Raw genomic sequence first — 24,593 nt, forward strand, 5'->3', positions numbered from 1 at the left:
ATGAGTTTATGTCACCCGATTGCAAATTTTTCAAAAATCTTTTTATTTTATAAAACAACAAATATTATTTTCAAAGTATTTATTTCCTTTTATATTTTGATAAAAATAGAAAAAAAAAAGTATAGAGAAATGAATCTAAAACACCTTAATTTTCATTCTTTCTACTAATTCAACCAAAGCCATAATTATGCCAATTCATGAAATTTAAACATTAGTGAATTTAAAAGTCACTTATACTTAAATCTTGAAACAGAACTTCAGCGGGTTCTTCTTAAATACCGCAGGATGCTCCTATCCAACACTTTGACCAGTTCAGAATCAAGCATAAACCGCAGTGCTCTTCTTCTGGAAATACTCCTTTTAATTTACCCATACATTCTTAATCATTTAAATTTAATCCAAATCCACCTGTACACAAAGACACAGATATATGCTTTTACAGTTTAACTGGACACTGAAATCATCATCTGCTATTATTATTAGAAAACATTCCACCAAAAATTAGAGTTTTAATTAGGGAGAAAGGAAGAAATTCCTTAAAAACCTTGCTAGCTATATGACATGAACAACAATAATAATAATAATACTTTTTAAGTGTAAAAGTAGTTATAATTTAAGTGGAGGCCAAATCAAAACTGATCTTAAACTTGTAATACTTAGTTACTTTGTTATTATACTACAAATAAGAAATTTTGAGGATATGAAGGAGGTGGCTTGCCAGGCAGTTCTTCTGCTGTCACTATTGCAAACCAATCTCTGCTTCAATACCGTTTATTTCCGTTTCCTTCGCAATCCCATCCGGGATTTCGCATATCTGGATTGATCATTAAGCAAAACCTAAGAACACAGTAGAAGAAATGCAATGCAATTGAAAGTGTATAATGCTGATAATCAAAGGATACTCCAAGCGCATGCCGTCTCCGGCTGGTGATGAGTATAGAATTGTCCCTTGCAGAGAGTTGATTGCACCAGTTGAACAAGCAGTATCCTATAAACAGCATTGCATGTTAAGCTTGTAAGTTAGCTTCTTTATATGTAAAGAAAAAAATACTCATTCATCGCTCCTACTTGCAATGCTAAGAGAAGCAGAGATCATTTGTTCATGCAAATTACAGAGGTTCACAAATTAATGAGCTTTACGCATTCAAATACCGTATGTCAAAAACTGGAAGTTAAATCTGGCCCAAATCACATAGATTGAAAATAGGTCTCACTTCTTCACAACAGCCAACAAAAGGAAAAAATATGGCCTTTTCGAAAGTACACAAAGCCTATCCCTTAAGCCATAACTAGATGAAGTATAACACTTGAGCACCTTGCACATTAAGCTAGAACAAGTGCATTATTCTCATTTATCAAATAGAACTACTAGTTTTTTCTCAAGTATATTAGAGAGAGAGAGAAACGAAGCAAACAAAGAAGCGAATAGACAACAACATAGAAACAAGAGAGGAATTACATACCTGGAAATCAACAAATGCAACTGGAGCTCCATACGTACTCTGCATTTTCAACTTCAGAAACCCAGAGCATCTGACAGAAGAAACAGAAAGTTATACACAATGAGCACATTTTATATGGCAAAATATCTCCTTTTACCTTGAAAATACTTGAATTAGTTCCTCTTCTGTACAACTTGCCCCTAGATTAGCCACAAAAAGTGTCGGACATGGGCTAGCACTCTGCAAAAGTGAGAGACTGAAGAATTATTTTGCTAATGTATATGAGAAAAAAGGGCACTCTAATAATACTTTGCCTAACAAGTTAAGTTTCATTGATAAGATTCACTACATGATTGAAAAATGCAACCTTTTACTGGACACTTAGTTTGTTTCTCTTCAAGGTTTATTTATTAACAGGCTCAAATTATTTCAATCGCAACCATGATCTGTTAGTCCTGGTTTATCCTTCTACACTAGAATTCTTTCAGGAGCCTTATGGGCTGCCAAGAAGAAGAAAATGGGGTGATAACAAACTAGGTAACAGTGCTATGAACGTGCCAGCTAAATTTGCATCTAAATGAAAGATCTTATAACTATTATTTCCTAGGTAGGATGCTTGATGGCAAAAAAAAACAAATGACATTTTAACCAGGAAAGATCTAGAGAATGTTCCCCATAAAATCCCAAACAAAAGGAAAAAAATACATGGCAACTCACTGATGTATTTTTATTCACAAGTTCAAGCAAAAAGATATAAGCATTTTTACCGATTTCATAGCTGTGGACTCAGCATTGGCATCAACATTTCCCGAACTGAACAGTTGCAAAAAAAAGAAAAAAAAAGGAATTAGAGAAGCAAATTTCTCAAAAGAAAATCCTTTACTTCAACACCGGGGAACAGGGCATGAGCCCTAGACCTTTCATTTAAAGTAAACTATGACGTGCTAAGTCATCTAGAAGCAATCACTTCCAAGGAATAAAAATGTGCTCAAGTAGTGCAGATGACCTTTGTGCAGGTGGATAACCAATCATGCTGTAAGCAGAATTACCCATTCCAGACACATGAACGCTTCCAAAACCTGCTAGTGTCCAAGCGTGTAAAACATGTGCAATGTGAGCTTTAGGCAAATGTGTCCTCCATGTGAGTAACTAATTTGTACTTCAAGTGTAACATCATATGAACAATAGACAACATGGATTGAGTAACTTAACCATATCAACCAGCAATGAACACAAAGCTTAAAAGATTATGGGAACACGAAAAAGTCCAAGTAGAATTCTAGGAGATTATCTTACACGAATCATTGGTAGACCTTGAAAATGATCCCCTCGATTTCTTATTAGAGCCAGTCCATTCCTCATCTATTTGCCATAACCAAACCAAGTATACATTATTCACTACTCAGGTTCAAATTGTTTCAAACATACAGATGATCATATTGCAGAAACTTAAATTAAAAACAAGAAACAGAACAGGCATCAACCTGTTCTTGGGTGCTTTGATCGGGAATTTGATTTCGCAAAATCAATGAACAAAGTTGATCCTTTCTCAAGATCAAACACCATTCCCTGTAAAACAAGGTGCCAAAAGATGGGGCTCTCAACTGATTTCTAAAAGAATTTCCAATGCCAATTTGGTACTCATAAACAAATTCAACTATTCTAAAATTACCATAATAATTCATCATTTATAATAAAAGTTACGAGTTCGGAGTAGAAATTCCAAATATGATAAAAGCATAGAAGTTCTTACATTAAGCGCCTGCATCGCGGCGAGCGCAGACTGTTGGTCGGAGAAGACAGCAAAAGCGAACGGCTACAACAGACCCAACCATACAATGTCAACGATTATAAAAAATGAGATTCTTAGAATTAATTTAAGAAAAGAGGACCTGAGAATTTTGGCAGGTATTGGGGCTCCGAAGATGGGATGATTCATAACCGGGAAATTCGCGGAAAAGATTGTAAATCTCGCGGGGCTTAATGTCTTCGGGAAGGCCGGCGATGAAGAGGGTCCGAACGGAGTCATGAGAAGAATAAGCAGCGACGTGAGGAAAGGAATATGAGGGGAAAGGGGGTGGTGGGGGCAGCGTAGGTTGTTGGTGGGGGATGTAGGAGTGGTAATGGAGGGGAGGGGCAGCAGCACCAGGAGGAGGAGGAGGTGGAGGCGGCGGCGTCACAGCAGGTGGAGGGGTTTGGTAGTAAGGGTAGTGAGGAGGGAGAAGGGCTGAGGGTGGAGGATAGTAGGCAGCCATGTCGTCCATAGCTTTTTTCTTTTGGTCAAATGGCACCGGCCATTGTTAATGTTATTCCTGTGTTTGTGTCCTAATAATAATAATCCAATTAACTAAATTATTTTTTAGATCTAAGAAGCAGAAAGGCAAAGTTGGATGTCTCAAATATTTAATATATGAACTCCTATGCCTTCAAATTACAAGTAAAACCATATTCCAATCTTTATCATTAGTTCATGGATCCCACTTAAATCATCACTCCATTTTTTTTAAAACAATTTTATACAAACACACATTTAAATTTTTATTATCTTCTTAATGTTTAATTGAGTTTATTTTATAAATTTTATTTATATTTTAATTAATCATGTTTTAGTGTTAACTAATCTTAATTTATTTAATTCAGCTTAATTGTTAATTTCATACATTAAGGAATATACAGTTATATTTAATTAAGATGAATGTGGTAAATATATATTTTAAATATTATTTAGATAAGTAAGTTGAAACATAATTTAATTCGATAAAAATTGAAGGATGAATTTGTAAAATTTTTAAATTTTCAAATTCTAAGAGTTTGAGTATTAACAAAAAAAATTTTACATTTTTGTGAATAATTTGATAAAAAATAATTTATCAGTGGAATTTAACATCCCACAACATTTGTAAAGATAATATTATAAAGAAAAATTATAGATGATAGACTAATTTTAAGAAGTTAAATAAAAATAAACATATCCATGAGTTGAGGAGCTTTCCTGATTTCATAGGTTTGTTCTAAACTCGGGTAAGGATTTTCAAAGTTCAAACCAACCTAGTTCGGCCTAGTTTTAATTTAAAAATTAAATAAATTATTTTTAAATTTAAATTTTATTATAAAATATATTATAATTATTATGAGGAATAGTATAATTTTTAGTCTTTAAACTTGACAACAACTAAATCCACTTTGATATTTAAACTTAACAATTAGATTTATTTTGACCATTGAACTTAAAAAAATATAAAAATTTGTTGACATGTCACTCTAATATTGTGCCACATCATTACTTGAAAATTAAAACAAAAAATCTAAGTTATGACATTTAATCTCAAAGTATTGCATAAATTGATTCACAATTCAATCAGCTCGATGAGTTCAACTACCAGATCAACAAAAAATATTAAATAATAAACATTTGAACCATACAACTACTAAACTTTATCCTAATTTTTAATTTTTATTAAGTTTAACCAACCAATACAATCTAGTTGCAAACACACTACCTAGATAAAATCCAAATTTAGAGATTACCAAATTCATATATATATAAAAGAGTAGAGAACCTAAATACCAAGTTCATCCCTTACTAATAATTTTAAAATATTTCAATAATATTTGACAGTTAAACTGACCAACGTGCAGGCTATGAACACAAGTGAACCACATAAAAGGACAGGATCGTACAAATGCTAAACATTAATAGAAAGAAAATTGTAGGTACTTGGGATAGAACTCGTTTCATGTCATTGGCCTTGAAACAATTGGCAATTTCGAGTACTAAAAGCTATTGGCATATTTATTTGAGACATTGGTGGATGCTCTACTGAAACAAACACAGTCTGAATGAAAAGCAAGCCTCACTTTGGAGCTATCAGTCTAGTAGTATAAAATTAGAAACAACCATTAATCCGAATCCGATGAGAGTTGAAATACCAATGCTGGTTCATACAGTTTATATAGATTACCAAATACCCAAGGAAGCATATTTTCTCTTAGCAAAAGCCAAGTCTAGCATTATACATGAGGCAAGCAGCCAACCCAGCCGGCATTTACCAGCAATTTCATGGAAAGTCTTAGTTACTATTTTTTAATAACAGACTAGACCAGAGGTGGGTATTGCTTGGCTTGCTGGCGAACCCTTCTCTTATATTCATTAGCATCCTGCATATACCAAAACAAGATTATGTATGTCATTCTTTGATTTTGATTACCATAATCCAATACCTCATTCAATCATGTTTAAAACACCCAAATTTAATGAACTAAAAATACAGTTGCCCCTAATATCAGGAAGTTTTAAAGTCTTCGCAAAATCTCAACTTAAGAAAAATACCTGGATGAAGAGGTGATACCCTTCAGTTTGAGCAGGATCAGCAGGGTTTGGAGCATCCAGAAGATCTTGGATTCCAATAAGAATCTGCTTCACAGTTATGGCTGGTCTCCAACCCTATGTACAACATAAGAATGGCATGAAATTTCAGGTTGGATAGACTGAAATACAACTATTCAAGCACGTAACCATTATTGAAGAGAAGAAGATACGTACACTATCCTCATTTAGGATTGAAAGGCAAACAGTACCAGATGGATAAACATTTGGGTGGAAAAAGCCCTGGGGAAATTTACACTTTGGAGGCTTGCTGGGATAATCTTCACTGAAATGGAGCGTGAGCGGGAAGTAGCCACCCTCCCAATCAGTCTGTAACATAGATGATGCAAGGAGTTAAGCTATCCAAACATTAAAAGAAACACAGCTACAACTATTCAAACATGCACACTTTCTTTAAATACTCCTCTCTATATATTGACACAACACTCTCATGAGTCCTTTTAATCATATATTTGACTTTCTAAACATGATTTTTTAAGAAAAAGAAGCATTTTGACGACTTTAATAAATGCTCCAGATAAAATTACAAGCATCCAGACATCACACCTTCAAGCTTGTCCATATAAAGAACAAAAACTCAGATCTGAATAGTAAGGACAGATAGATAAAACGAGTTGGGCAAAAATAATATCAAGAGGAATTGAATAAAAGTTGCATACATCATTCAAGAAATTAATATACAAGGCGAATAAGGAAACCGACAACCAAAATTTCAGAGGTGCAATATCATTACAAGATCAAAACCAATACCACAAAGCTGTCACTCTTCAAGTTAAATAACAACCACCAATGCTGCAAAGAAAATCTAAAACTTGCAGCACAAACTTGTTAGCGCTCAATCTGTCTGCAACATATAAATAGTCAAAAACCTCAAGACTTAAAATTCTAGAAAAGGCTGTTTGAAGTGCCATGCTACTTGTTGAAATTGTTGATGCCTTACGAAGCAAGCAGTGAGCTACTAAATCCCAAAATCTTTCTCCTGGTAATATCTAGAAATAACCATGCTTTAAATGGTGATCCGCTTTCCAAGGTTAAGAGACAATAAAAATACATATTTTTATCACCACCAGATGAATTTTAGGAAAATATAATAATGGTCAATAACGCAAATGAATCTACATTAACACAGAATAACAATGATGAATGCAACCTAATTCTAACCAACACCCCACACCAGGTTAATTACTGAATAACTAACAAAGGACAAGAACTTCGATCTATGTTGGTGAACCACCAAATAAAAACAGCCAAAAATGATAGACAAAATGGACTGTCATGATATGCAATTCATGTTAAAACATGCCTCTGTGTGCCTGTGTACTAAAGCAAAGAAAAGAGAAAGAGAAAGCTAGAGCTTCAGCAACCATTAGAACTCCTGAAACAGAAAGGAAGGAGAAATGTAAGAACAGCTGAGATACTCATAACAGCTTCAGACAAGAGGGAAGTGCAGAGGAATTAAAACTGATAGCAATTAGTTTAAAGCACCTAATGATAACAGAACTCTTGTCTAGGGGCCACGAATGCCACATAACCATTCTATAACCCATTAAAATGAGGATAACAGTACCAAGTTGTGAGAATCTGAGAAACAACAACTAATATATTGCCAGGCTTCGAGTCCACAAGTCCTTGTTCACAACATGATTGATAAAATCATGTAAAGCTGACTAGTATAGAAAATCTACATACAGTAACATACTGACCATCAATAGACGATTGTTTAAATATAACGAAAACTTACTTTCTAAAAGCCTAAAATCCATTATTCCTTCCCCTTTCTATGTACCCAAAAGAAAAAGAAAAACAATATTAAATTGTCAGCACACAGACTTCAATATCCATCCATGTTTACCATCAATCACCATTTTCCTAAAATCCTCGGGAAAAAACAAAAAAGAAAATAACATATTATGTAACCCACAAATATATGAAAAACTTGTTTAGGCTCGGCATTCTGAATGCGAGCTAGTCATACAAACCACGCATATACCATATGCACCATAATAGAAAGAAATATTCCTATTATCCTATATGGAAAACACAGGACTCAATTTAATCCGGAATTATCAATATCTTTGCTAGTCCATGTTTTAACCCAATAAAATCACATAAAACTTGGGTTCATTTACATCAATCAGCAGCGCCCTCTCTCTTTAAAGGAAAAAAACCTCTCTAAGATCAAAATGAAGATACGAACCCTAAAATCTTAAAATCTATAAACAGCACAACAGCATCCACGTCCAAAGAAATAAGAGAAAATAATTGACGAACCAAACTCAACAAGCAGAATCCATTAAACTTTACCGACGATAATGAAAAAGAAAAATACAGAAATTAAATAGAAGTTCTTCGACTTACTCCTGCTTTACCAGGGATCGTGCAATGCCACACCATCAAATTGACCGTTCCATCAGGCAACGTCTCTGGTTTCGCAACAAAACCCTAAAATTTCAACAACAAAAAAATCAAACAAATAATAAAAAATTTAAAACATGAAACCCAGAAAAAAATAAACAAGAACAGGGAAACAAACTCCACGGACATGGGGATGGTTCTTCCTCCATGCCTTACGTTCCTCGGCGAGTCGACCACGCGCTATTCCTCCCGACATCTCTCTCTCTGTCTCTCTCTCTGTGTCTTGTCTTTCACTCCGGCCTTCTCTTTCTCTCTCTAAAACCCTCACCCAAATGTTCTCTCTTCTCCTTTCTTAAATAATTGTTTTTTTGTTTGTTTAATTTTAATAATAAATAAAATTATATTAAAAACAAAAAAAAAAAAAAAAAAGAAAAGGGGCGTTGATGGAATCGACTTTTCCATTTTCAATTTCTCTTGGTCGTCTAAAATAAAAATAAAATAATAAAATATTAATTATTTTGGTCTTCCGGTTGTGCCCTTGATGAAGAGAGGAGTCGTTGCGCCGAGTTGACCGAGAGAGAAACATACGGTAAAGATTTGATCTGGTGGGGGTGGGTCCCAATCCCAAGGGGTACCTTCGTTCCTTTTAGATATATGTAGATTTAGGTTGGATTAATTAATCTTTGGCTTTAAAAAGATTAAATACAAAAAAGTCAATGAATTAGCTGTTGAATTATATTCCGGCGTGAAATCCACGCCACTATACTCCTCACCAGTCACGTGCCTTCTTTTATTGGGCCATGCTTAGAGCTTGAGCCCATTATTGGATCCATTAAAGCCCGAGGTTGTTTCAAATTTCAATTGCCAACCACTTAATTGAGTGTTGTGATTATCAACAACCTCATTTAATTATTAAAAATGTTTTAATCTTGACTTGTTGAACGCAAATACCCTTTTTTTAGGATTATATATATTTAACTCTCATTTAATTGGTTGATGTTGGTATTTGAATTTCAATTTATAACTATGCTCTAATCTACTTAGAATATAATGGTGTAATTTCATTTTATGATATCTTTAAAAATATAAAAAAATATTTGTATGTCCAAATAAATGTCTAAATTCAAATGAATTTGGATATTGTTTGTCTAAATTCATTGTAAATGTGTTCTTTTTTAATATATTTTTTTAAATTTTAAAAATGTGATATTTTTAGAAAAAAAGTTCAAGTATTCTTTAGAATTTGTTAAATTTTTTGTGACATTTTTAGAATTATTTTGAAAAATCTCATGTATTTTTAGAAAATTTTAGAATTTCTTTACACTTTTCTAGATAATTTTGTATCTTCAAAAAAGTTTATTCTATATTCAATAAAGTATAAAATTTCACATAAATTTTTCGCGGATCTCTCGCTCTTTTTTATGCATTAAATAGATCATTTATTTGTTGTTTACACGCTTTTTTCTTTGTTTTTGTTTCAATAATTATGGGGTTTGCTTGAAAAATTTCTGGTTTCATCATGTTCTCGGCCTTTTTCTTTTTCTTTTTTGTTGAAAATATTTTATTGAGAGAACATTTTTAGTTGTCACTCTTTATATATTATTATATCATTATCTTTTTAGTAGTTGGTATAATTATTATAAACCTCGAGGTTTTGTTAACTATTGGCCTATTAGTAGTTGGTATAATCATTTTTAAAAAAGAATAAAAATATATAAATTTACTAAGAAAACTCATCCAAATTTAAACAATATGATACTTATGTTGATCTAAATCTAGATATCAATTTGTCTAAATTTATTCTAGAAGTGAAATAATATATTTTTATATTTTTTATTTTTTATTAATGCTTGTCACGTATCATAATGTTAAGCTATCACATGTCTATTATTAATTGTCAATGCCACACATCCGCATTGTAACAACATTACAACAGAAGTACATGTGTAATGAATTTCAAGTTCAAGTGCCAATTACATCCATAAAAAAAATATTTGAAAAAGCTTTTAATTTGTAGTTGCTCTAATTTAATATTTAAATTATTGTTATAACAAAACGGCTTATGACAAAGTGAAGTAATAAGCAAAGTCTAAGAGAATTAAGATCAACCCACAATATCAATTAAGATAGTTCGGATTCATCAATTCTACTTTATAAAGCCTTGCTCAGAGAATGATTATATTTACTAATTAAATTTAATTACCTATTTGCTTAAAACCAATTTACCCTTATAAAAATGGATAATTGCAGTTCAATATGAACTTAATTGTTATTTTCACTCTTCTAGATTATCCTCAACTGCAAAATCTTGAAAACTCTCTGAGTAATACTTCAAAAAAAATAGCCAAAAAATACACAATGAAGCAATAGAAAAAGACACTCTAAAAACTATATCACAATGTGCGACTAACCTACTTATTTATACTTCTTCGAGAGTCATTCTAGTCAAAATCTGATAAGATTTTATCTTCAATTTAATAGCTAATTTTAACAAATAGCTTATTTTGAATACTTATCTCATAAACCTTTTCGTAGTACAACTTCCCAATAGCTTCAAACTTTCTTAAAGTATAAGGATCAAGTTTTTCAACAACATGAAACTGTAACACCTCGAATCTGTCTCAATCATCGAATTATGGTTATGGAGCATTACGATACAAAACAAAACCTTTAACTTCAAAACAAAAGTAATAATTCAATTTATGTATAAATTCCAACATCTCATTTTAATCATAGTAACATACACATTTGGGCCTTAAATCGAGCCTTCGGGGCCCTAAAAATAATTTGCAAACAACCAGGGATCAATTTGAAATAAATCAAAAAATTTTGAAAAAACATGAAAATTTTGGAAACATGGGTCACACGGTCGTGTGACATAGTCCAAACAGTGTGGACATTCGAAGTCTGGACACACGACCGTGTCCCAACCTGTGTATCCACCCATGTGGTTATTCGAAATATGGTCACATGGTCGTGTCGCAAACCGTGTGCTCAACCATGTGTATATTCGAAGTTAGGTCACACGACTATGTCTCAAACCGTGTGAAACTTGCACTTAAAAATAATATAGAAACACGACCGTGTCACAACCCATGTCTTAGGTCGTGTGTCCGAAATTAGCCCCTAAAACAAGCCATTACAACTCTCATTCTTGCCTAACAAGGTACACTATTTGCACATACATTTCTATGATCAAAACACTCTTTAAACTCATTCAATATATACAAAATCAAGCAACCTATAAATTCTAACCAATATGCTAATCAAAGGCCCCTCAATCATAACAATTCCATACATTCAAAGCTACATTATCACCTAAACATCATTATCATATACATATATTATGAAACCGCTCCAAACATATATGAATAAGTCACAATTCTATAATGCATTTAAAAGTGACCCAAAGACATAACATACATATACATTTACAAGCCAAAACAAAACATGTACCAACCAAACTAAAGTCTTATATACAACTAAGTTCAAACAAGGCCAAAACCTACCATAAGTTCTTACTAAACCAAAATACCTATTACATCAAATTCCTATACATGCCATTTATAACCAAAAGATGAAATATCGAAAAACTACCAAAGTGAATGACGAATAGTGTGATAGAGTCCCGATAGAAATTCAACCGAACAAGTTTTCCAAATTTACAAGACAGAGCAACAAAATATCACGTAAGTGAACGATGCTTAGTAAGCTCGTATAAAAGAACTAAAACTTACCAAATAAAAATTTCATGATTAACCATTCAAGCATTGTTAAATTCCTATATGCATAACTCTTTCTATATACACCATTTCACAATTAGCAAATAAATACATATTGAAAGTACAAAACTCATTATATGTGCCATATCATGCATAAGGTCTCAAAATTAATATCATCAAAACATAACCAGACATCTTCTTTCATTTAATATCATTTTCAGATATATCTTTTTCAACCTTTTCATGTGTTATCCTTTTCGGGTAATTTCCTTTTCAACCTTTCCATGTGTTATCCCTTTCGGGTAACTTCCTTTTCAACCTTTTCAAGAATTCGGAAGAACCAAATGTAATGCCATGGTGTCTTTCAACCATGGCCTTTTCCTTTTCAAATACAATTGTAACACCCCTAACACACATCCGTCATTGAAATAGGGTTTCGAAGCATTATCGATCAAACAGACATAATTTCAAAATATTTCATATCATATAATATTCAAGTCAAAACCAATCAAATGCATCCAAAACATGTCATAACAATTATCCTAGGTGACTAACCAATGTACCCTCATAGGTACCACAATTATATCAATAAAATATATCAATAGAAGGTCATTCAAATTCAACTTGTAAACATGCCAAATTTAATCTATTTTTACCTAAATCATGTTCATTTTAGCATTAACTTAAAATATGCCATAATATGACCTCAAACATAAACACATATTATATGTATATAACCAACTAATATTAAACTTATAATCCCATTTACTTTACAATCAAACCACAAAATAATTACTATTAAGACACCCTAGGTACATGCCGACACAAAAGGATAAAACATCACAACGTTTGAGTTCGGGACCGTTGTTGGATGCTGAATCGGTGATCAAAATTAAGTACCTAACCTGCGCACAAAAAAAAAACTACACGCTGAGTAAAAACGCAGTGATATTTTTATAATTTGAATATTTAAAGGTAAAAAAATTACAAATACACGATTGAAATATTAGCACATATTAATATGTAATTATTACAACAACCATATCATATTTCATTTGTTTCACAAATATTTCAATTCTTACACTTGCTATGTAAATAGCTTTTCACAAATTATTTCACATTTCATTATACAATTACATTATCCATTCCATAATCATTTCATGAGTATATAACTCATATATTCCATATATTTGCAACATATTTCACATTCTATTTTCAATTCACTATTTCACTTCCATTTCTCATAACATGCCATTTCAATATCAATCATAAAACTTTATTATTCATTTACCCCTATTAACATGACTCGGACTCGAACGGATACACAGATCCAACCAAACACACCAGTTTGGCACCCAGTGCCTCATCGAATAATTCGAAGTAATAAATTGACACTCTGTGTCTCATCGGCTAAACCGAAGTGAATTGGCACCGAGTGCCTCATCGAATTAATCTGAAGTAGTAAATTGACACCCAGTGTCTCATCGACTCGAAGTCGAAGAAATCCCTGAACTCTTTCAATCCTATGACATGCCATCTATATCCGACTCAGCCTGATACAGTTAATAGGGTTTCAATTCACTTTCCAAATACAACCAATATTCATTTCAATTCAAATAATCAATATATTCAATATAAATACCAATTCAATCAATATAAATTCAATAAATTCATCACATACTAAATCAATAAATTTCAATTGTAAAACACAATGATTCTCACCTTAATCACTTGAAATTTATAGAAATACAACAATTAATAATTAGATTCGGATTATAGAAATACAAACCAGAAATTCCGAGCTATTCCTCGTCGAATTTACCTTTTCCCTTTTTAGTCGAGGATTCCGGTATGACGTTAGTTACGGAATTAAAACAATTAAAATTCATCAATACAACACAATTCAATCTCATATTTAATATTTCAATTTTTACTCAATATTTGCCTAAATTTCAATTTAGTCCCTAAACGAAACTAGTTTTATTTCTTCACAATCAATCTTATATTTTCATACAAATTCCACTTTAGACTAGATTTAACCCCCTAATTTTTCTTAAATCCCTAAATTTTTAATTTTCAAAATTTAGTCCCTATTACTCAAAATTTACAATTTATTCTACAATTCAATCCTTCTTCATTTCTAACTTAAAAATCTATCAATTTAATCCTTACTACTAAAATTATTCAACATAAACAACACTTAAAAACTCAAAAATTTCTAAAATTTTGACATGGGTCGAGTAGTATTTAATACTGGAATTCCAAAAATATAAAAATTACAAGAAAAGAAACTAAATTGACTAACCAATTAAGCTTTGAACAATTGAAAACCCTAAGTTTCGTCTCCTTTTTTCTTTCTTTGTTTTTTGTTTCTTTCCTTTTTGTTTCGTTTTTGCTTTTGTTTTTTTCTATTTTTTTCTCTTTCTTTCTTTATTATAATATAATATATAATATATATACTTAACATTTAAGTTTTAATATTATAATATTATAATATATATTTTAACTTTAAAATTTTATAATAATATACTTATGCCGCCACATTTATGAGTAATGACATAATTGTTTTTTAGTCCTTTTAGTTTTTATTTAATCTAATTCAACTTTCACCCTTTATACAATTTAGTCCCTTTACCTAATTACTCTTAATTCATGCAAATTCACCTAACCAAAACCTAATTAACCATACAACTAACTTCGTCAATATTTCTAATAAATATTTACGAGTCTAATTTACGAAAATGGAGTATCGAAAATACATTTTTCGACACCTATGACTATCGGGTTATTACAATAATACCATGAGATATTACAATCCCGATCTTTTCCCCGATACAATTCAAAGCAATCTCAACAATTATTACATAATTACATATATAGAGAAAACCATCAATTAATCTTATAAATTCATATATAAAATTAGAAAATGAGATACGAACTTACCTTGACAAAACAGTTGTAAAAACGAAGCTGATGTCTAGTTCACCACTTTAGCTTTTCCTCGATCTAAGTCCGGTTGATTAGTATCTCAATCTAAATATGAATTTCATTCAATTAAGTATTTCAAATAGCTTAAAACAACCAATTTCCAACTTATAACCCCTTTCACTATTAATTACAAATTTACTGCTAATATTTTATCTTTTATGCAATTTAGTTCTTAACCCTTAACTTGCAAATTCACCACTTTTCTAACCAAAACCATGCTAACTAATTTTACTAGAGTTTCCATACAACCCAAATTTACCTAAATTTCACATTAATATCATTGGATTTTACACTTTCAATAATTTAATCCCTAATACTCAAAATCACTAAAATCCTTTAACAAAATAAGCTCATTCATCAATCAAACTTAATTTTTTATCAAACATCTTCACAAACACATCAAATTCATTCATGGAAAGTCCCTCAACCTCTAAAATTTTTGAAAATTATCCCCCTGAACTAGTTAGATTAAGCTAATATGAACTCAAAAACACAAAAATCACTAATAACAAGTGAGAATTACTTACCATGCAAGCTAAAATCTCCTAGCCGAACCAAAACTCTAACAATGGTGTTTTTCTCCCTATAATTTCGGTGATAGCACTAGGAAGATGACAACTCTCAGTTTGTTTGTTTTGTTTTAATTTTTACTTTTCCAAATTACCACTTTAACCTTAATTATTTTAACTAACAAATAATAACACGAGTCCATAAATGTCCACTAACATTAGGTATGATATAATTACCAACTAAGTCCATAAAATTTCATTTTCAAAGCCACTTAATCCATTTATTTACTAAAACCCATCTTTTGCATCGTTTACAGTTTGGTCCTTTTTATCTAATTAACTATTTAAACCTTAAAATTTCTTAACAAAACTTTAATATGACCCTAATAATTACTCGTAAACTTTAAATAAATATTAAAATACTAACTCACTCATCAGATTCATGATTCCGAAACTACTGTTTTTGACATCACTAAAAACAGGTTGTTAAAGAAACTCTCCTCCTTTCTTCTCTAAGAAAATCGAATGTATAATAAATGATCATTCCATACTCTAGCATGAAATTCTCTTTTAGTAATATTTTAAAACTAAACCACATGAGTCAAATATGTCATGAAAATTTTGACTTATCAAAAATAGATGTTTTATTTGTTGTTCAAACACTAAAAACACAAGATAATAAGGAGGTCAATCAAAGTTCCTAAGAATATCAATTAAGTACAGGTAACAAAATTTATATTAACGTTATTTTGAAAATAAAAATTATATTTAAAGGAAATTCCCGTTTTAACACTTAAATCATTTCTATGTATTTGAATGTATTGAATCCACACCAGTGCGAAGATGAGGTTTTAAGTAGCATCCAATTGGCCTAGAAAAAGAGCCCTTTTCGTATAAGGATTCTTGACCAAAAATAATAACAATCTAAGTGTCATGATTTTTAGGGATAATAGTTTTCCACTTTAATGATGTGATAGCGAATGGGACATTTCCAACTGCCTTTCTTGCTGAAAAATAAGAATAGGTCACAACTTCTTGACCCTTCATTGCTAACAACGTTCAAAATGTTTCTCTCAAACTTGAAGCTTCTTTTTAGCGGATACAATTTATTCAAACCTCAAAACTAATCCCATCTTCTCAATTTTCTTTTTAAATTGACTTAAAGCTTTTGCATTTAATCTTGTAATAATTGTGGAAGGCATTTGTTCTTGAAATTTTGAGTCATAGGAAAAATAACAAAATTGAGTTTTAGGTTCTTAAAAGTTGAAGAATTTTTTTTTAAGTTCCTTAAAAGTTGGTAAAAAAAATTTAGACCTTTAAAAGCTAAAAAAATATTTTTCGAGCCCCTTAAAAATTAAAAAATAATATTTTAAACCCCTTACCCTAGGCGACTGCACCTTCAAACAACCTTCAGAACCGGACTTGAACAGTTGTTAAAACCTACACTTAATTTGAATATTTAAATTTTAGAATTACATTTCCATGTTTAAATTTCGAAAATGATCTTAATTTGATTATTTTATATAATCAATGGTATTAAGATTCATTAATATTTGGATAATCTTAATAAAATTTCAAGGTAGTGCTCATCTTGTGATAATTTTGTCCATAATTTTAATCAATTTTTACCCTTCGAACTAAAGAAAAAATCACATTAAAAAGAAAAAAAATCATTTTTTAAGTCGAATTGTCTATTAAATATATTGAATTTTAAATTACTCACATTCCAGTGCCCTATAGGTCTTGCTTTCAGCCTTTCTGTTTCCATCTTGTTGGGATCGACCCGATTAAGCAACAAGTAAAAAAAATAGCGAATAAATTGAGAAATTGAACACACAAATTTAACGTGGAAAAACCTTTCCAAAGAGAATAAAAAACCACAGGCAAAGATAATTTTACTATAATGACAAAAGAACAAAGAGTACAAAAGATGGAGATAAAAACTAAACCCCAAAAACCTGAAAACCCGAAAACAAAAAATCCTCAAAATGTAAACACAAAATTCTCTAAATGTGTTATGAGTTCTAATCTCTAATGAGTTTATTTTTTAATGTTGTAAAAGAGCCTATTTATAGGCTAAATTCATAGGTCAAATAATAATAAAATAATCTATACTAATCAGAGTTTGATTGAAACAAATAAACAGAGTTTAACTGAAAGATTATTTCTCAAAGTCATACTCAACAAATCTCCACCTTGACTCATATTTCCATAATGTCATCTTTGCCAAAGTCCGCCACAGGCCTATCTTAAACTATGCAGAGAATTAATTAAGTCGAATCTGTGCTTAGAAACTGGAAGACTTCTAGCCTTCGACTTGTACACTGCCGAATTAAAATTACCCCGAGTCTGATTTTCACGAACACAGTGCCTTAACTTTTCAAAACTTGAATCCAAAACAGAACCTCTGTTCAACGAAACGATCATACCTTTTCCCTCCTATGACCAAGTTGCCTCCGCTCCAAACAAGTTGAATTCAACTCCGTAATGAATGAGGGACGTTCGGTTTCATCAGTCACTGTAGAACCTTCTAGAATATAAAGACTACGGGTTCTTTTACCTTTTAACAAAACAAGAGCTCTACGAGATAATTTAATGTTGCTCGACTCGGTGTTGATTTTGCATCCTTTCAAGTCTAAAATACTCAAAGAGATGAAATTCTTCCGTAAATCAGGTACATACCTGACATTTGAAAGTGTCCTAATCGTCCCATCGTGTATCCTAATTTTAATAGTACCAATACAAATTACCTTACTAGATGAATCATTTCCCATGCATACAACTCTACCTTCAACCGAATTCTATGTGGAGAACCATTCTCTATTGGGACACATGTGGAAAGAACATTTCGAATCTAGGATCCACTCGGGCTTGAACTTGGAGTTATCTCTCATTGACACTAACAAGAAATCATCACCGCTTTCATAGGCCAAATTAGCACCAGCTACATCTTTCCCGTTACTCTCAGCATCTCTTTTATTTCACAATTTATAACAATCTGCTTTGACGTGACCTAACTTTTTACAATAGCGACACATTTTGTCTCGTTTCTTTGATGCTACCAAAACGAAAGCTTGCCTATCTGCCTTGCTATCCAAACCAAACTCATTGTCGAGTTTGCCTCTACTCAACAAATGTCCCTTCACATTTTTGAACGAGAGTTTGTCTCTACCATAAGTTAGGGTCTCCCTGAAAGACTTGTATGGATGGGGTAAAGAGCACAATAATATCATAGTCTGATCTTTATCATCAATATGAACTTCAACGTTCTTTAAATAATTTAAAAGAGTAATGAATTGATTGATGTGATCTCTAATAAGCTCACCTTTGTTCATGCGAAACGTAAATAGACGTTGTTTCAACACTAAATGGTTAGCCAGAGACTTAGTCGCATAAAGAGTTTCTAACCTTTTCCACAAGGCGGATAAGGTCTTCTCCATCAATACCTCCTATAATACCGTATTTGTGAGGCACAACTGGATTGCAGACAAGGCCTTTTTATCAAGCTCTTCCCATTCTGTTTGATTTAAATTCTCAAGTTTTTTCCCGGTAACAACCTTTTTCAAGTCGGTTTGAACTAGAATTGCCATCATCCGAACTTGCCACAGATTGAAATTTGCCTCACCATCGAACTTCTCAATTTCAAACCTTGTTGTTGCCATCTCTAAATAGGCTGATCTATGAAAATTAAATTAGCTCTGATACCACTTGTTGGGATTGACCCGATTAAGCAACAAGTAAAAAAATAGCAAAATAAATTGAAAAATTGAACACACAAATTTAACGTGGAAAAACCCCTCCAAAGAGAATAAAAAACCACGAGTAAAGATAATTTTACTATAATGCCAAAAGAACGAAGAGTACAAAAGATGGAGATAAAACTAAACTCCGAAAACCCAAAAATAAAGAACCCTCAAAACATAAACACAAAATTCTCTAAATGTATTATGAGTTCTAATCTCTAATGGGTGTATTTTCTATGGTTGTAAAAGAGCCTATTTATAGGCTAAATTCATAGGTTAAATAATAATAAAATAATCTAGACTAATGAGAGTTTGATTGAAACAAATAAGTAGAGTTTAATTGAAAGATTATTTCTCAAATTTGACTAAAATAGAGTCATACTCAACACATCCCAGCTGAAAATGCTTCTTACTAGATGCGTTTTCGTTCAACGGTAATTTTTCTAATGGTCAAAAAATCCAACGGTTAGAATCTAATGACTAGTTAAATTTTTTTCCAAAGTTTTTTTTTCAAACGACTAGAATTTTTTTTGTAACGACTATTTTATTTACTATATATACCCAACTCATTTTCTTTCTTTTTCGTTCAAATCCTATTCTCTCAATTCTCTCAATCTTATTCATCTATTTTCTCAATTCTCTCAATTATTTTATTCTTAATTTTTCATTCAATTTCTCTCAAAATCTTTTTGTCTCGATTTTATATTTTGTATTTCTTTGATTTTCATAAATTTAAAAATATCAATGCCTCTTATTCGTTTGGATCACAAACACATTTCCGACGTCTAATTACAAATGGTAAGAAAATATTATTACATTTTTTATTTTAATTAATATAATTATTAAATTGTTAGTTTTATTAATTTTTTTAACTTTTTTATGTTTATATAAATAGACCGAAGAATCGGATTATTAAGACGTATACACACAATTTAAGTGCGAGGGCATTGCGTGTCATTGAACAACACTTACAAGAGGTGAGATTCTTACACATGTCTCGTATGCTCGGGGGGACTAAATTGGAGCCCACATTTATTAGTGCTTTGCTGGAAAGATGGAGACCCTAGACACACATTTTATCTTTTGTGCAGTAAGTGCACAATCACGTTCAAGGATGTAGCATTACAACTTAGTTTACCGGTTGACGGACCAATCGTTACGGGGGTAGTGCATGTTGGAGATTGGAGTGCAATTTGCGACCAACTATTAGACAAGGTGCCAGACAAGTTTAATGGTAGCCTGATAGAAATGAAATGGTTAGAAGACAATTTCTCACATCTCGATAACTCCTCTAGTGCGATTGAAAGACAATAATTCACACGAGCATTCATATTGAGGTTAATCGGGGGTTTTCTAATGCCAGATAAATCTTGAAATTTGGTACATTTAATGTGGCTCCTACAACTAGTCGACTTAAAAGAAGCCGGGTGACTCAGTTGAGGATCAGCTATGTTGGTGACATTGTACCGAAAGATGTGTTGGGCAATGAAAGCATAAAAAATTTAAATTAATAGTTGCATACTTATTCTTCATTCATGAGCATGGTACCGCCTACCATTTTTACATCATCAAGTAAACTTCCTTTATTAATTCCCACTCATAATAATGTAAGATTTATTTAATAATATAGTTATTATATGAATAGGTGGAACAATGACGTAAGTCATGCAGGTATACCGAATGAGCTTGAAGATATCCAGCTATTGTTAGTTAAACGATTAGAAGTTGAGGTTAGTTTTTGAAATTTTCAATTATATAATATTTACATTATGATTTGAAATTTAATATTAGGTACATAATAAAATTTACAATTTCATACTGTAGTTTGAATGAATTTCATACTTTGATCCAAAAATTCAAGAATGCATCCTGATCAAAATTTTGTCGAATTGCAATGTCTGGCATGTTAAAGTGCTATTGATAGTTTTTGCAACGATTGAGATGCACGAATCTAATCAAGTGATGCGCCAGTTCAAGTTTATACAAAGTTTTTCGCCTTGATGAACTTCACAAGATTGACTTGCGGGGGAGAAGCAATTAAGATTAGCCTAAATTCTATGCCAAATATGTCTACATCTAGAAACAAAGGTACAATTTCATAACTATGTGCGAACCAATTGTCTGACCAGATTTGACAATCTCTTTGGATTATATGACATGGTTTAGACTTCACAGTAAGTTATATCTATTGCTATATGAGGAAAAAAGTAGACAAATTTGTCGTAGAATGCCAACACGACCCCGCATGAGGCCGTAATCGAGAGTACATGCACCGAGTTCATCATCATCAGCTCCAACCCTAAATACTATATTGATGGGTGCACCATCTCCCTGTCAGTATGGTTCATTTTTTTGGTGCTTTTGCTAACCCTATGTTTTTTACACAAGCACCAAATTATGTACCATCATATCATGCATCAACACTTTCTCTAGGAATATTCTTTGCACCACCTTTATCCCTAGGAGCATATTACACGCCACAATCATCAATAACACCAATGTATCCTCCATCACCTACAATTCTAGTATTCTATCCACAGTCGGGTTATTCGACACCATATACTTGTCCACCGATGGTATCACAAACACCCCCAACATTACACTTCTTTAGAGGTAGGCCATCTTTGCAACAACCTATTAATGCCACCGAAGATATACAATGGGACCTAGAATGCAAATGCATTCTAGCACGAAAGAATAAGATAAAGATGAAGATGGTTAGTCGAAACCCCAACTACGACAAAATTCTCTCGTAACCAACACCCATCGGGTTGTGGCATTCATTTGGACCGACGACGAATATAATTTTTGAATTTTCAATTTTTCTCATGTAAATTATCATTTAGTTTGTATTAAAAATTTCCATCCATAATATACTTATTCACATTTTATCAAAAAAATGTTTGTTTATTTTTTATATCAATAATATACTTATTTACAATTTATGAAAAGAATTTAAAAATTGTCTACATTGTATTGTATTTCTACATTAATAATATATTTATTTACAATTTACCCAAAAATGAATATTTTTTTTAAATTTGGTCGTCTCCTCAATGTTCCCTCCAAGTGTGGACATGTTGTCCTACTATGCCTAGGGTTCTTACAATAACTACATAACCTCGATTGATCTATCTTCTTCCGAATATCCATATTGTTGCATATCCGACTAGAATTTGATCAAATTTTTGGCTTGCGACGCAATGTAATATTTGATAGCAACTCAAATGGAGCACTGAAACAGGCAACCACATACTTTCATTTGGGACCATGGGAAATTTAGATTTCCATACTTTACATATATGTTTTAGTTTGTATACTTCATCAACATAACTCATACAATCCAGATGTGCCGAGGCACATGCAATAATTGCATGTACGTGTGGAATTTGAAGTGCTTGAAATCTCCCACAGTCTCAAGTCCTTTGTCTCAAGTTTACATGATACGATCCCACGATAATACCTTCGTTCAGTCTGTAGAACTCAGTAATTTGGAATATTTACTCTGAACGCGAGTGACACACTACAGACATAAAGTTTGCTCTTTTTGCATTTTCTATAATATTTTTGATCACTTCCTCACACCAAATGTGGCTGCCCTCTATCTGTCTAACATATTTTTCTACTCGCTTTGGAAATAAGGCTGATAAGTAGAAATATGTTTCTTTGACCTTTGAGGTTATAAAAAATGACACGTCCCCCTCAATATGAAATTTACGCATTATGCTAGGTTCGTTGTCATGTGCCCATATCATAGATCTCTATCATATGATTGACTTCATTGTTCTTTGTGTATCTCATCGAGATAATTTACACTGTTTTAATTTGTAGCCTGCCAGTTCTCCAACATTTCATGGAATTGATGTTGGATGAGCTTGTACCCTGTTAAAAAAATAAAGAGTATATCCATAAATGCAAATAATGTATATGTTAAAGAATGATATAGAAAATAATATTTACTACGTACTAATGTTAATCACATGTCGCCACTCAGCATACTTATGAAATTGGCCCATTTAATTTAACGCGATATGACGTGTAAAATACTTATGGTGTGCACGATCCCATAGGCTTCCATGTCGATCAATTACAATCTGTATTCTAGGTGCCCTATCAGAAATGATGCATATATTAGGTTGTGGCACAACATGCTTTCTCAAGTTAGTTAAGAAGAAATCCCAAGCATCAACGGTTTCTCTTTCAACAATTGTCAAATCTATTGGCAAAATTTTTTTATTACCATCCTATGCAACAACCAACAACAAGTGATGCTTATATCTCTCGTACATGAATGTGCCGTCAATTTGGGCCAATGACTTATAATAACAAAATGTTTCAATGCATGACTTGAATGTCCAAAAATGATGGAAAATTCTTTTCCCTTGGACCATTCGATTGCTGTGAAATGTAGATTCCATGTACTTGGTACGTACTGATTCAGTACATTACACCATTGCTACAAATCATTATATTATTTATCCTACCTGTTATGCATATTTTCCATTGCCTTATGTTTTACAATACATTCCTTATAGTACGGAACTGTGTAATCATACTGACTATGGATATTGGCAATCAAAATCAACACTGAAATCCTAAGACTCGCTTTTACTGTAGGTAAAATAATGTTAGAATCCAATTTCGGATAATCTTGTGACATACCAGCAAAAACACAAGTATTTCAAAAATAAGTAAGACATTGTTAGAGATAAGGTCATAATTCATTTTTGGGTGATCCTGTGGCGTACTTGCTACAACACAATTATGTAGACCATTATATTTTTTATTGTCTAAAACTCCATCTTCTTTCTCACGGATACCATTATTTTCCATTGACACCTTTTATCAAGCATTGAGCATTTGGCCTCATAGTTTTCGACTTGGGATTTTATAACATGAAATTTTACCCCTTACTTTATGCTATATCACTTCACTACAATAACAAAAGCATATTTAGAGGAAAACTCCATTCCAACTTGTAAACCGTTGAAATTTGTAGAAGAACTTGATCTTTCGTAATTTGATACGTCAAATTAGGCTCTCTATTACACTTAAGGAGCTTATTCTCAAGAAATTTAGGTGCCTTTTCTTTACTTTCTATTTATTTTTAGATTTTATTTTAATAAATGATTTTTGTGGGTTTTACTCTATTTTTGAGGCCTAAGATGGCCAAAAGTGCCATCGAAATTGTACAGTTGATTCATTGTTGTAGGGAGTCATTAGAGGCTTGAATATGAATAAAAACATCACCTAAAAGAGGGGTATCACGACATCAAAGCCTGGAAGTTTTGATACCCCGGACAGTGTTGAATTGAAGAGGATCGAGGCATTTCATAGTGATATCGCGATATCCAAGCATGCGTATTGAGATATCCAACTCTCAAAAGACCCCCTTATTTCAAGATTATCGTGGGTATCGCAATACTGCTACCTAATGTGGCAAAAAA

At 32.1% G+C, this 24,593-nt stretch overlaps 2 protein-coding genes across 4 annotated transcripts; both read right to left on the bottom strand.

The window, feature by feature from the left end:
• Window positions 1-448: 448 nt before the first annotated feature.
• LOC107913223 (RNA-binding protein L) lies at window positions 449-3,948 on the bottom strand. Of its 2 annotated transcripts, none has more exons than XM_016841743.2 (10): window positions 3,335-3,948; window positions 3,196-3,258; window positions 2,927-3,011; window positions 2,739-2,804; window positions 2,449-2,524; window positions 2,210-2,255; window positions 1,600-1,682; window positions 1,464-1,533; window positions 903-988; window positions 449-814 (listed from the first exon to the last, which is right to left on the bottom strand). In XM_016841743.2, the coding sequence occupies exons 1-10, from the start codon at window positions 3,704-3,706 to the stop codon at window positions 772-774; spliced, it is 990 nt and encodes a 329-aa protein (XP_016697232.1). In that variant the 5' UTR covers window positions 3,707-3,948; the 3' UTR covers window positions 449-771. The 2 variants fall into 2 exon arrangements, with proteins under 2 accessions (XP_016697232.1, XP_016697233.1); XM_016841744.2 differs by having other exon boundaries at window positions 2,449-2,521; window positions 3,335-3,945.
• A 1,335-nt stretch (window positions 3,949-5,283) lies between these two features.
• LOC107913225 (SUMO-conjugating enzyme SCE1) lies at window positions 5,284-8,805 on the bottom strand. Of its 2 annotated transcripts, none has more exons than XM_016841746.2 (5): window positions 8,372-8,805; window positions 8,188-8,271; window positions 5,986-6,138; window positions 5,773-5,886; window positions 5,284-5,600 (listed from the first exon to the last, which is right to left on the bottom strand). In XM_016841746.2, the coding sequence occupies exons 1-5, from the start codon at window positions 8,438-8,440 to the stop codon at window positions 5,538-5,540; spliced, it is 483 nt and encodes a 160-aa protein (XP_016697235.1). In that variant the 5' UTR covers window positions 8,441-8,805; the 3' UTR covers window positions 5,284-5,537. The 2 variants fall into 2 exon arrangements, with proteins under 2 accessions (XP_016697235.1, XP_016697234.1); XM_016841745.2 differs by having other exon boundaries at window positions 8,363-8,642.
• Between the last annotated feature and the right edge of the window lie 15,788 nt (window positions 8,806-24,593).

Source organism: Gossypium hirsutum, chromosome D11 (genome assembly GCF_007990345.1).
Source record: "Gossypium hirsutum isolate 1008001.06 chromosome D11, Gossypium_hirsutum_v2.1, whole genome shotgun sequence".
Taxonomy (NCBI): Eukaryota; Viridiplantae; Streptophyta; class Magnoliopsida; order Malvales; family Malvaceae; genus Gossypium; species Gossypium hirsutum.

Bases quoted from the DNA above. Each gene is read 5' to 3' on its own strand.
- LOC107913223 (XM_016841743.2), bottom strand. From the start codon at position 3,706: ATGGACGACATGGCTGCCTACTATCCTCCACCCTCAGCCCTTCTCCCT. The intron at 3,259-3,334 runs GTCCTCTTTTCT...GGTCTGTTGTAG, and splicing joins ATACCTGCCAAAATTCTCAG to CCGTTCGCTTTTGCTGTCTT. The intron at 815-902 runs GTATCCTTTGAT...TGATCAATCCAG, and splicing joins GGAGACGGCATGCGCTTGGA to ATATGCGAAATCCCGGATGG.
- LOC107913225 (XM_016841745.2), bottom strand. From the start codon at position 8,440: ATGTCGGGAGGAATAGCGCGTGGTCGACTCGCCGAGGAACGTAAGGCA. The intron at 6,139-8,187 runs GTAAGTCGAAGA...TCTATGTTACAG, and splicing joins CGATCCCTGGTAAAGCAGGA to ACTGATTGGGAGGGTGGCTA. The intron at 5,887-5,985 runs GTACGTATCTTC...TGTTGTACATAG, and splicing joins CAATCCTAAATGAGGATAGT to GGTTGGAGACCAGCCATAAC.